The sequence below is a fragment of the Mytilus trossulus genome, chromosome 7 (genome assembly GCF_036588685.1).
Source record: "Mytilus trossulus isolate FHL-02 chromosome 7, PNRI_Mtr1.1.1.hap1, whole genome shotgun sequence".
Lineage (NCBI taxonomy): Eukaryota > Metazoa > Mollusca > Bivalvia > Mytilida > Mytilidae > Mytilus > Mytilus trossulus.
Window position 1 is genome coordinate 29,160,063 of NC_086379.1, and position 14,587 is coordinate 29,174,649.

At 31.8% G+C, this 14,587-nt stretch overlaps 1 protein-coding gene across 3 annotated transcripts in view; it reads left to right on the forward strand.

The window, feature by feature from the left end:
• Positions 1-14,587, forward strand: part of LOC134724900 (WD repeat-containing protein 90-like) — a 48,366-nt gene that overhangs the window by 10,577 nt on the left and 23,202 nt on the right. For 2 of the 3 annotated variants that reach the window (XM_063588238.1, XM_063588239.1), the window contains exons 9-20: positions 288-353; positions 992-1,060; positions 1,417-1,527; positions 2,821-2,966; positions 3,655-3,712; positions 3,999-4,117; positions 4,508-4,531; positions 7,611-7,772; positions 8,642-8,769; positions 9,121-9,237; positions 13,665-13,735; positions 13,995-14,159. In XM_063588238.1, coding sequence (XP_063444308.1) covers positions 288-353; positions 992-1,060; positions 1,417-1,527; positions 2,821-2,966; positions 3,655-3,712; positions 3,999-4,117; positions 4,508-4,531; positions 7,611-7,772; positions 8,642-8,769; positions 9,121-9,237; positions 13,665-13,735; positions 13,995-14,159 — 1,236 coding nt within the window. The remainder of the gene's footprint in view (positions 1-287; positions 354-991; positions 1,061-1,416; positions 1,528-2,820; positions 2,967-3,654; positions 3,713-3,998; positions 4,118-4,507; positions 4,532-7,610; positions 7,773-8,641; positions 8,770-9,120; positions 9,238-13,664; positions 13,736-13,994; positions 14,160-14,587) is intronic. The other variant, XM_063588240.1, reaches the window with a different exon arrangement.

Sequence of the window (14,587 nt, forward strand, 5' to 3'; positions counted from 1 at the left end):
CTTATTTTTAATGTTTAAATGCTAAATTATTCTAAATAAAATTGAGAATTAAAATGGGGAAAGTGTCAAAGAGACAACAACCCGACCAAAGAGCAGACAACAGATGAAGGCCAACAATGGGTCTTCATTGCAGCGTGAAAATCCTGCTTCTGGAGGCTTGTTTCAGCTGGCCCAGAACCAAATTGTATACTAGTTCAGTGATTACTTTTGTTCTAAGGCCATCTTTGATACTTGAATCTGTCATGATTTAATTTTATGATTGTTATTTTCATTTCATTTCATTTCAGTCTGTAAATGTAGAAAAAATAAGAGGAACTGGACATGTTCCTGCTGCAAGAAAAACAAATTATACGGTAAATGTATTTTTGATGAAAGATTACAGTAAAGATCACCTCTTTTCTGTGAAAAACTGTCTTGTCTGGGTACCTTTTGCTTGTCCCACTGTTGTTAAATCTATGTCGTTGACCTTATTTTAAAGATCACTTTTCCTATAAGATTGAGTCTTGATTTTAAGTTCAAGTTTACATATGTTTTAATACATGAAATTATTTACTGTAATTGCCTTTTCTAATATGACGTCCTTCTTACGCTTTGTAAACAAAGCCGTGTTCTAATGAGCACAAAATATGTTTGACACATGCGCACGCACTTACTGTGTATATTATGTTATTTCCATCGTTATCCTTTACAATATATACATTTAAGCAGCTAACATAAACTTTTATTATATATTTTTATAATATTATAAATATTATTATAGTGGACAGGCATTATATTTGACCACATTTTATACCTTGCTAACGCTCAGTGAAAAATATCGACAAATATAAGGCCTACCCATGTTAAAATGAGCATAGAGCATGAAATGAAGGAATTATTTCTTAATTTGTAACTGATTTTTTCAATAGAAATACAAGAAAAATACACATATATAAAGTAATCACCGGAGTATGTTATTAACAGCATACACATTTATTATGTTATTTTGTAGGCATTAGAACCAGACCCCATCCTGAAACTAAGGAGAATTGTTGGATTTGGTGGTGCTACGTTTAAAGATGTAAGTTTGTAATTTATGACAGTAATAGATAACATAGATAAAATCGTAAGAACATGATTTATGGCAGTATTGGATAGTTGTAAACTTCAAATGTATAATTTTTGTACTGGTGGTGTTGACTGTATTTTAGAAAAGAAATATTGTCAATTTTACTTTATTGCAAAAAGCAGTAACCTTATTTAAAAAAAATCATGCATTTTATTGTGGTTTTAATTCTTTGTCTTTTAATTATGACAAGCTTAAAACATTCATAAACATATATAAAAATAAAGAAAGGAAATATTATGCCGTGTTAAAACTCTGGTAAACAAATAATATTATAACTGAATATTTTTTTTATTTCTACCCATCTTTAGGCTTTATGGTCTGCAGATGGATCAACAGTAGTATACCCCTGCCATGCAGTAGTTGTAGCTATGAAGGTCAGCAATGGACATCAAAGATTCTTTATAGGACACACAGACAAGGTAAGAATTACTTTATAATTAACTTGGTTATACTGTTTAGAATTACTGCTTTATATACATTTGAATAAATTTGGTGTTTTTACTGTCTTATGATTGGTTAAAATTATTAGTTTTATTATACCCCCGCTTTGAAAAAAGGGGGGTATACTGTTTTACCTCTGTCTGTCCATCCATCCGTCAGTCAGTCCGTCCCATGAAACATTCGTCACATTTTTCTCAGGAACTACACATCCACCCTTTCTGTAATTTGGTATCAACATTTATATATGTCAGCCATACCGTGTGATGCGTTTTCAGATTCATCATTCATCGACTTCCTGTTTACCGAACACTTGTATGATTTTACACATGATAGCTAAGTTGAAAATTTTCGTCACATTTTTCTCAGGAACTACAATACAAGGATTTCTGAAATTTGGTTTCAGGATTTATATAAGTCAGCTATACCGTGTGATGCGTTTTGAGATTCATCACTCAACAACTTCCTGTTTACCGAAAACTTGCATATTTTTACACTATTAATATTATCCACTTGCGGCAGGGGTATCATCAATGAGCAGTAGCTCGCAGTTTCACTTGTTTTCAATGTTGTCAATTTTGATGGCAACACGCCCACTCTGACATTGTGTATTCATATGCCAACATGTGTGTACGTTGTTATTGTTAATATGAATAATATAAAAAGTTCTTTGAGTCTTATTTTTGATAGAAAATTATTTATAATGAATGGCAATAATTTATTTTGATTTTATTGAACCATAAAACTAATTTTTGACTCTTCACATTTTACATAATGTGCTTCACGCATTATTCAATGCGAAGAGTCAAAAATTAGTTTTATGGTTCAATAAAATCAAAATAGATAACCATTCATAAAATGATTTAACAAATTATTTTGAAAATAAGCCATTAGTTCTTAAGGCAATTTTGAATTATCAACTGGTAAGAAACCTTATACAGCCAACTTTGAGAAATAATAAGTGTTGTGAGTGCAAATGAGACAACTTTTCACCACAGTTAACTGCATAGCCTTTTAATGAGAAAATAATGTACTGTATAGTCGACATTAGCAAATGAGACAACTTTCCACCACAGTTAACTGCATAGCCTTTAAATGAGAAAATAATGTACTGTATAGTCGACATTAGCCATTAATATCTTGTTTTTTCTATAATAATTTGTTTAAATGAAATAAGTTGTTTTAAATTTAGAATTTAAAACCTTTGAAAATTGCATAAATTTTAATCTTAAATGATTGATGGTTATTAAAATTGTGTTTATTCTTATTTATAGGTGTCTTGCATAAGTATGACTGGGAACAGTACAATGTTGGCTTCAGGACAGACAGGGAACCTGAGTGTTGTTAGAGTATGGAAATTTAATACAGGAGATTGTCTGGCAATGTGTAAAACACATGTTCATTCCTTACACTGTCTTAGGTAAATTAAATGTTTAAAATAAGGAAATTGAGTGAAAAAATAATTTGCTTGTAAAGGTAAGCAAAAAAACAAATTATATTGACAACAAAAAAACAGATTTGAAAGAAAAGTGACTAAAAATTATTGAAAGGAAAAATATTTACAAACCTCCACAAAAATTGGATGAAAAACTTCATTAAGGTGGTACCTAACACAACAGGGAGATAACTCTGTAAAATCAGCAGAACGTTTTAATGATGTTGTGTTCTTCAGGGAATATTAAGCTTCTCAATGATCAAAATAAGTGTTTGTCAAACTGCTATATAACCAGTGTAATTTTTCTGATTAAACGGTTGGTTCAATTTTTTTGATTTTTTTATATTTTTGTCAAAGGGTCAAAGTAAATACTTTGTCAAAATTTTAAGAAAACTAAATGAGCCAAATTAATTTTAGTTCAGGTGTTAGATACCACCTTAAAAGAATATTTGGATGAAATAATTGGTCCTCAACTATACTATGTGTAATTATTACTATGAAAATGCATCTTGTACAATACAAAAACAGTAATAAATCTACATTCAGTAACAAGTCCTTGGTGGATACATTAATCTGCTAAAAAACTTGAATGAAAGCTTTTAGTGTAGAAATTATAGATGTCTGTTTTGCTTGAATTGTAGCTCACTGCTAATATAACCTCATTATTTTTCAGCTTTGCCCACAAAGGTAACATGTTATGTGGAGTAGGAAAAGATAGTCAAGGAAAAAATGTAAGTTTATATATATAAATATTGAAAGAAATATCTCACTTTTACAATAAAGCTATAGATCTATTGTGCAGAGATTTGGTCATGTATCATGTTTTAAGTTCATGTTTCCTAAGACACTTGCACAAAATAAGAAGTACGTTGTCTCATTTCATTCACAAGAATTATCATTTACTTGTGTTAATTTTAAGCTACATGTATTTGAAAATATTCTATTTTACCTTCGAACTTGAAAGGATTGGAAATTAGGATACAATTTTCAAAGCAGTCATTTATTTTTTTGTTACAGATGGTTGTCATTTGGAACACCTCTAAAGTTATGAAGAATAGAGAGATAACTGTAACAGCTAAAGCCCACACAGATGTAGATATTGTCAGACTCAGAGTGTCAGCATTTGATGATACAAGGTATAAAACTAGAAAATTGAATGTAAAAAAACCCGTATGAATTGATTGATGGATAGAAGCCAATTACAGACCGTTATTTTTTTATTCAAAAAGATGAATTTTCAATGTATCAAAGTGATTCAGCCAACGCAATGTTAGAACTATTGGTCACAGGTTTTTTGGGCTATCAGGTTTTCATAGAAAGTTTCAGACATTTAATGACAGTTTTTAATGTCAAATTAGTTTAGAGTAAACTTTATAACAAAAATGAACTTTTAAAGCACAGCTAGAAATGTCATTTTATACCTTAGATGTTCATAAAGTGGCCTTGGACAATTTCAAATATAAGTTCTTGAAAAACAGGTGTATACTTTATGGCATGTTGTATCAGTATCATTTCATTGTTTTCAGTGTAAATGGTCTACCTGAATACAGGTAAAGGTTGATTTACCTCTTTATTACAATTATTATTTTTGTTGCTTTTTTAGAACAATCACTAATTTTAGTTGAAAATATGCATGCAGCAATATCATAAATTGAGTCAAAAATTGACGATAGTAGAGGGGCATTATGTTTTCTGGTCTGTGGCTCCGTTCGTTCCTCCGTTCGTTCGTTCATTCGTTCGTCTGCAGGTTAAAGTTTTTGGTCAAGGTAGTTTTTGATGAAGATGAAGTCCAATCAACTTGAAACTTAGTACACTTGTTGCTTATGATATGATCTTTCTAATTTTAAAGCCAAATAAGACTTTTGACCCCAATTTCACAGTCAACTGAACATATAAAATGAAAGTGGGATTTTCAGGTTAAAGTTTTTGGTCAAGATAGTTTTTGATGAAGCTGAAGTTCAATCAACTTGAAACTTAGTACACTTGATGCTTATGATATGATATTTATAATTTCATAGCCAAATTAGACTTTTGACCCCAATTTCACGGTCCATGGAACATGGAAAATTATAGTGCCAGTGGGGCATCCATGTACTTTGGACACATTCTTGTTATATGAATGTCTTTAGACTTATTAAATAACATTATTGCTATTTTGTGCATTTTTCCTTTGATCTTTTTTTGTGATAACTTTTCATATCATGCTTCTCCTATGCCTGAAAATTATTGCTAGAAACTAAGGAGATATGGGGCCTGGTAATGAAATTCACATGAAATTGACAACATCATCATTGGTAAAATAGCAATAAACAGATTATCATTGGTCATCTCAATTCAAATGCTTTTCTTGCCTTAGCTGTACCGGCTCAAGCGAGAAAATCAATCTTATTGAGATGATTAATGATAATCTATAAGTAACATCAAAGTTTAACACATATTGATATCTTGATTTACAGCTAAATGAATATGCTTGAAGCAGATCAACACAGTTTTTATAAATCGTTACAATTGACTTAAACTTAATTGAAATTAAAAACCGATATTAGTTTATGATTAAGCTCTTCATATAAGTTCATAATTTAGGTCCTGTAACATTTAGTATCATTTGAGCTTGTATTTAGAAGCATGTTTCTAGTAATTAGGGCCCCGCCAAAGGCGGGTCGCCCTATAGTGATCAGTCTGTCTGTCCGTCCGTCCGTCCGTCCGTCCGTCCGTAACACTTTCGTGTCCGCTCCATATCTAGAGAACCATTATGATTTCATACTTAATATTTAACATGATTATTAACCAACACCAGAGGGTGTGTCATGTTGTATGTACAACTTCCTAAGTCAAAGGTCAAGGTCAAAAACTTTGGTTTCAGTTGACAACCCTGTGTCCTGTGGTGAAGATCGTGTCCACTCCATATCTAGATAACCATTATGATTTCAAAGTTGATACTTGACATCCATTTTAACAACCACCAGAGGGTGTGTCATGATGTATGTACAACTTCCTAGGTCAAAGGTCAAGGTCAAAAACTTTGGTTTTGAGTTGACAACCCTGTGTCGTGTGGTGAAGATCGTGTCTGCTCCATTTCTAGATAACAGTTATGATTTCAAAGTTTATACTTGACATCCATTTTAACCACCACCAGAGGGCGTGTCATGATGTATGTACAACTTCCTAGGTCAAAGGTCAAAGTCAAAAAAACTTTGGTTTCAGTTGACAACCCTGTGTCCTGTGGTGAAGATTGTGTCCGCTCTATATCTTGAGAACCGTTATACTTGACATCCATTTTAACCAACACCTGAGGGTGTGTCATGATGTATGTACCACTTCCTAGGTCAAAGGTCTGTCTGTCTGTTGGTCTGTCCATCGCTAACAAATTTGATCCACACTATATTTTGAGAGGACAGCTGTTATTATTTCATACTTTATACCTGACAAACATTTTCAACTTAATATATATATTAACCAACACCAGAGAATGTGTCATAATGTATGCATCCTAGGTCTAAGGTCAGTCTGTCGGTCTGTCCATCCGTTCGTTGTTCTTAACAAATTGTCGCTCGACCTCTCGAGAACCGTTAATATTTCATACTTTATACTTGGTGGGTCATAATATATTGAAGGCATAATTCTAAAAATATGTGACAAATATCAATTGGGCAGCACCTTTAAACATATTGTTCAAACATCAATCCATATATCCAGAAGTCACCTTAGAGAAGTCAACAATGAGTTCACATCATGCAGTCATATCACTATTATACTATGAAAGTAAGATGAGAATATTTATCAGTTTTAACTTAAAATGTTAGATCAAAATCACACATGAGACTATGTAATAACTTCAAATAATGCTTCATATCAGATTATCAATACAACTTATTTACCCCACGTTATTGACAGCGGGGCCCACTGAGATGGATCCCATCTCAATGATATCTAGTTAGTACTATTAGAACTAATTTAAGCTGAAAATAGGGCAGTTTAAGCATCTATTTTTACACTTTAATTTCATTTGTTACATTCATCAGGTGTATACAATTCTTTCTTATTTTCCAATTAAGAATTGAACGCTTCTTTTTGTAAGTTTATTGGGGTGTAAAAGCATTGACTGAAGTACATTTTGTATGAAACGTGGAAGCGCTTCATTCTAAAAATGTATGCACGGTCAACGCTTTTACAACCCTATAAACTTACAAAAAGAAGCATTCAATACTTATAATTACATTTTTTATCTAGGATCATGAAAACACGATTTTTATCCAGTTTTATTTAATTCACCTGTGCACTTTATTGTGGGACCTCTTGACATCATGCATGATAAATTTTATTGTCTAATGCAATTGTTTACGGGATAACATGTGATGTGCAATTAGCCAATCAGAATAACGTATTATAATGAAACTTACATTTAATGTAATTATTGAGTATTTAAAATTTTACTGCTAAAATGTAAAATTTAAAATGGTGTCTACATGATTTTAGATCTACTTTATACATCATCCTCTGTAAGTTTTACTGAATTTAGAATCTTCTGATCAACATGCTGTAAGGTTAAATAAATGAGTAATAGATTATGAAATAGGACAAATAAGTTTTTACCAATAACTGTAAGACATATTTTATATTTTTAAACAGAATGGTATCATGTGGAAGGGATAATGTTCGTCTGTGGAGAGTCAAGGAAGGTCAATTGAGGTCAGCTCCAGTTAATCTAGGAGAACATCACTCGATGGAGTTTACTGATGTAGCATTTGAAGCTGGATACCATGCCGATAAAGATCCATCAGACAGACTTGTGTATGTATTGTACGCAATTAACAATGTGTACTTTGAACATGCTGGCATATTTTCATAATTATTTATGAATAAATTACTACTTTTGATGGTACTATTACATATATTGGTTTGACACTGTAGAAAGATATTAGAAATATTTATGAGAATGAGTATGTTGAATTGTTTTACATTGTCTTATCGGGGCCTTTTATAGCTGACAATGCGGTATGGACTTTGCTCATTGTTGAAGGCCGTACGGTGACCTATAGTTGTTAATGTTTTTGTCATTTGGGTCTTTTGTGGATAGTTGTCTCATTGGCAATCATACCACATCTTCTTTTTTATATTTTGTATTGTGAGAAAGAAAAATTCCATGTTTGCAGTAAAAAATTTGCTTTAATTTATATTTACTTACTTTTTTTCAAGATCTGTTTCAGAAAAAAATGCATTGGGGTTAGTAGGCACTGAAATAAATTAATTGTGGGTTGTATGATTTTTTTTAATGAAAATCTTATTTTATCATTGATTTTGAGTCTTCAAAGGATAAAAAATGTGTGTTTAAATCTGGAACACCCTGAAGTGACTTAGTGTTAAAAGTATTTTTTACATTTGGCAAAATCTTTGTATATATATAATACATTGGTATTTGATATTCTGCAGATTCATTTGATTCAAATCAAATTTCCTATAGGCTTCTTTATAACCGTTGTGGGCAAAGCACAATTTTTTTTTCTCAATCCACAAAAATTGGTATGAAAGAAAAAAAATGGATACACTGTAGAGACCAAAAAAACAAAAAAATTACTGACAAATCTAAAATGTATACTAGATTACAGCTTTTTCTTATATTGCTAAGATTTAAAAAAACATTTTCCTCATTATGTGTACAGGTATGCCTGCAGTAGATCTGGACATATATTCGAAATAGAATTACAGAAAGTGGCTATACGTCATGTCAGGAGACTTCTACCCAATGCCAGTAAATCCAAAGATAAAGACAAGCAGACGTTTAGATCAGGTCAGATGATAACTAATATTGAGAAAGTTATGTGACATGTTCCATTGTAAATGTTTATATCATTGAAATTTAAAATTTACATATTTGCGACTTATTAATATGAAAACAAAATTTATCATTTCACTGTTAAATTCATGTTCAATGTGATAGAACATCACTCCATACAGATTTTGTATAAGACCTTGAACATGACTTGAACGATAGAATTAATAAAAATTCTGTAAAGAAAAAAAAGAGATCAACTAAACCAAGTTTATGTTGTCTTGGGGTGGAAAATATTTTAAAAAAGAAAGATAATGGATACAAATTAAACATAAAACTAAACTTAAATAAATTTAACATTTTTTTCAGGCCCTGGTATTGGTCTAAACTGTATGTCTGTTAATGAGACGTTTTGTGTAACTGGATCAGATGATGGATATCTGAGATTGTGGCCATTAGACTTTGCACATGTATACTTAGAAGCAGGTTGGTTACTGTTAATCCTTGTTCAGTGACATTTATCTTATTGGTAGTACCTGTAATTCTGTATTATTTATATAAACCAAATATACTATATGATTATTGATTTTTGCCTATTCAACTTGTATTTTTGCTACACTGAATAGGGAGCTTTGTGGCAAAAGAAACTTTTGGGGAGGGGGAGCTTTGTGGCAACATGGTTTAAGTAATTTATCTACTCTATCACTAGGCCCTGTCAACACTGAGGTTGTGAGTTCCAACCCATGCATGTGGCAGTTGCTTTCAACATAAATCTTGTTGACTGAATTACCAGTTTTATTATTGAAGAGTGTGGTTTTTTTTCAGCCACTCCAGCTTATAGGCAAGTGACTTATTTCAAAAAGACGCTTAGTTAACGACTTTAATGCACCCACCTAACACACAGCTGTATTATATATCATTAGAAAGCTGATAATCTGTACTTTCTGTTTTGGCCGGTCGTAAAAAAATCGTACGGTGCATTTTTTGTTAAATCAAGGTCAAAGGTCATGCAAAAAACATTCCAATTTTTGCGATTATTAAATAAAACGCTATTTTCTAATTCTTGTACCCTAAAATGTTTCAAAAGATCATATGAACTTTATGGAACATGATGAATAATTTCCAAATCAAACAAAAAAAAAGAAATTCGATGCGCAAAATTTCACGAAATTTGAAATTTATCACAAATCCATAAAAAAATGAAAATTATTCAAAAAGCAAAATATAGCTTCGGGAATCGATATTTTTATGCTAAAAAATAGATAAATATATATATTTTAGGTCTAGGAATATTTGTTTTGTAATTTTAAGATGCAATTCTTAACTTTTGTTCATGGAACAGCCTTCTATTGAAGTGTTTGCAGTTGCCCAAAAATCTACCATCTTCAAATAGCGATCATTTTGTTAATCTATGTTAAAATAGCACATCGCTAATTGTGAATATCAGGAAGGAGAATGAGATTTCATAATAAAAGAAGGGATATTTAAAGTTAGAACATAATATATGTGAGGAAATTGAGGTTAAACTGATTTTAACTAAGTCAAACTTTTTTACTTTTTGTAATTATGTTAAAATGCAAACATGACTTTGTATGCAACATTGAAATAAGTAACCTTGGTTAGAAACACTTGGTTGTCTAGAGAGGGATGTAAACAAACTGAATAGAATGCGGTTGTTTCTTATTTAGTTTAAAATCGTGTTATATTAAATCATATTAATGTTTAGAAGTTTAATCTCTTTAATTATTAAAGATGATTTGATAATTTTTTACATAAGCTTTCAAAATACAAAAGCATGTCATTGTGCATGTAAAACACTATAAGCAGTGTATAATAACAAAATGAAAAAAGTTAAATACCCTTCCTGACCTTATAAGATCATTTGCTATTTTTGGAGTGATCGTTTTCATGGTATGCTGTGTTTTATGGGCTGTTGTTCGTCTCTTGGACTTTATTTTTTTTTGTTCATAGGTTTAATTAGCTTTATTTGATTCATGGTTTTAGATGTTGTTTGTCCCTTTGGTATTTTTTTACTAAAAAGACATTAAAATTGCAGTAATGAAAATCCGCCAAAAATCACCTCAAAGTAAAGTGAAGAAGATGAACGCAATAAGACAAATATACGCGAAAATACTAAGTAACTTAATTTGCTCACGGTGATATATACATAGAACCAAATCGTTGTCATGATACATTTAGCTACACTGATCTATTATTTTAAAAGATTTTACTACTTGAAAAGTGACGAAATATACCATAGGGACATCAAACTCATAATTAAAAACAAACTGACAAAGCCGGGCAACAAACCAACAAGACAAGCAACAGTATACAAAACACAACATATAAAGCTACAGATTGAGTAACACAAAGCCCCCAAAATATTTTGAGTGAATGCAGGGGCTCCAAAAGGGTAGGCAGAATATGTTCCGCATGTGACAACCGTCTTAGTTTAAACATATTTATTTATAGTGGATTGGGAAACAAGTTTTGCCACTTAAATTAATCTCTTTCCACTTTGCGTGTGCAAGTGCTGCCTTGTAGCGGCATTAGTCTGCCCCTTTTCGAAATCAACAAACGTGTGTTAAACGTACAAGAGATATGGCTCTTTTTTTACACGGGTCAGCCATTTATCGTCCACTTCCGACGGACTTTCATTGTTTCCTTAAGACCATACTCACAAATGGTGTCTAGGAAGAGCTGAAAATTCAGTCCCTGAAATTTTCATCATGAAACGGAAATCGAACCAGGAACCTTTGTGTTAGTAGCTCGATACCCTCACCACTACACCACTGCTCTTTTTACCCGTCTTGTAGCTCATGTATTACCTAACTCGGTGCCAAGCCTTATTCGGTTGGTGACATTCACGGCAGAGATGACGGCAATTTGGTGACGTCGATGGAACTTATCAGTCGTCATCTGGCGAAACAGATATCTCATAATTGTCAACCAACTCGTAGTGGCGTCCATGACATTTTCAAAGGGCTGATTTCAACTTTGCATTTGAACTCTGATCTAGAACCATTTTTAAACCACAATTTTTCCTCAAATGTCCTGTACCAAGTCAGGCGTATGACAGTTGGTATTGAATACTCTGTTTCTTTGTCTGTTGGGGTGTTTGTTTTTGTAGCAGTTCAGTGTTTCTGTTATATCGTTGTGTTCATCTTTAACTGATGCGTTTCCCTAGTTTTTGCTTTGTGACCCGGATGTATTTCAGTTACTAGTAAATCGATTGATCACTATTGAATAGCGGTATACTATAGTTGCCTTTATTTCAGAGGAGTTGCGGCTCAAAGAAATCGGTCTCCTCCTTTAGTAGTATAGATATGCAGGCGATGCTATAATGTTGTTAGATAGAAATGAGAAGTTTGTAATTTTGTAGTAAGGGGTGTTTTTATGGGTTGTTTTATGCACATTTCTTTTATCGTAAAACTTTTTTCCAACCAACCCTCATCATTGATTTCAAGATACGTGATGGAGTAAACTATATTTATTGAGTCTTGTATTTCCAATTTCAATGGAAAATACGAGTCCAACATTGTCACAAATTTTGCACTATTTAGTGAGATGACATTATCTATATAGTGGAAAGTGAAGTTTAAAGATAATGATAGCTTCTTTTCAGTCGTCATCAGAAACTCTTGCATGAATTCATCCTCGTATGAAAAATGAACTAGTCATTCAAGCATTTCAGGAAGTCTAGTTGTAACTTGAATCTTTGCGTATAAATGGATATTTTTTCTTCAAAATTATTCTTATTTTATGAATTAATACATGTAAACAATAAACAACGCAATTCAAGCAATCAAGAAATCAAGTTTTATAATGTGTTTACTAGTTTTTTAAATTCTTTGAAATTTCAATTTTCATCAATCTATTATTATTCATTTTGGTCTAAATTTTCAATTCACATAAAATAAATAAAAAGGTCTTTTTACTACATCAATATTTATAATGAAGCTACAAATCAAACAATTAGAAAGGTCAAAATATGTTTATTTCAGACTGGTAGTTATAATGCAGATTGCAATCTCTTAGTTTCAACCCCTTTATTTCAAGCAATCATTAATAAGATGATTGGCGCATATTTTTTTTTACTCTAAATCTTTCAAATTCTTAAGAATTTGTTTATTAAATCTTATATTGACCACATACAATGTTTGAATAGGAAGAAATGCTTAAAAGCAGAGTTTTTGCAGATGGCGGTATTTTGGGCAACTGTATGAGTTGTTATGATTTGCTGTTTGATAAGATGTAAGCATAATTTTAGGAAATTTTATGATGTCAAAAACTTCTTTGATAGTCATTACAGGGTTTTACTTAGTTTAAAGTGAGTTGCAGTTGCACCAGAAAGAAAAAATGTGTTTTCACACATTTTGTTAACTTTTACTCGAATTTCAGGAAACATGTGCTCTCTGTCAAAAACCCGCTTTAAATATTAAAAAATGCATTTAAATAATGACTGGTAATCTCTCTGCTTAAGGTTTAAATTGTTTGCATATGTGAATTTAGTATATAAAAGTCATATAATGCAATCAGGCTGGCATCTTCGGAAATATGCACTTATTCGTCCTTGGCCTTTGATCTCGATTTGACGGAAATTGCACTGTACGATTTTTTTACGACCGGGGAAAACAGATAGTACAGATGTGTAGCTTTAAAATGATATATAATTTAGCCGTGTGTTAGGTAGGTGCATTAAAAATTTTATTTGATGGTTTAAGTCACTCGCCTATTATTTCTTCAAATAATATACACTGCTTACAACAAATAAACACAAAATATCATCAAAACACAAGATTTCATTGCTTTTTATGAAGACAAAAAAATATATATGGCACTTAATTTCTCCCTTCTGAGTTTAAAAATTAATTTATACTTAATTTATTTTCATGTGTTATTTTAAATTTTAGAACATGAAGGGCCTGTAACATCAGCAGATTTTTCTTCAGATGGACTTCATATACTGGCTGGTACTGCTACAGTAAGTCTATTTTACACCTTGCAATTTAATAGGCATATTTTTGATTTTTATATGAATTTTATAATGAACTTTAAAACATTTTTTTAGTTTTAATTTGTATCTAAATGATAATGATTGGCATCATGTATCTTTTATCTTAAAACTTCCTTCAGTAAAGATTAATAATTAAGGTCCACCTGAATAAAGTTATGTTTTACTTATTAATTAAATGTTCCTGCCACAATTTCTTCATACAAAAATCTGTATTTCTCTGTTATAGGGAAACTTAGGCATGTTAGATGTAACAACTCGTAGTTATACAACCATGATGAGATCTCATACAGGACGCATCACAGGAGTAGCTGTAGACCCTTATAGAAAACACCTAGCAACAGTATCAGAGGACCATACAATTAGGGTCTGGGACTCGGAAACATTACAACAAGTAAGTGTTGTCAGGGGCGGATACAGCCATTTTAAAAAGGGGGAGTTCCCAACCCAGGACAAAGGGGGGTTCCAACTATATGTCCCCTTTCAAATGCATTGATCGGCCAAAAAAATGGGGGGGGGGTCCAACCCCTGGAACACCAGCCCACCCACCCCCCTGGATCCGCCAATGGTTGTCGTTATAAAATAAAAGTCCTTGCAAAAAATAATTTGACTTGAATATCAGAAAACCTTTTGATCTTGACTAGAAAAATTCCTATATGTAATATCAAAATAAGCAGGGTAATACATAAATTTAAATGTCATCTATTTCTTTATAACTGATTGATTTATATTTACAAAATTCTATCTGCTGTCAGTTGTCTGATGTCTTTGCATGGTAAATTTAGTGTGCTTTCTGTTCTTTATAATTTGAAAAGGTAATTC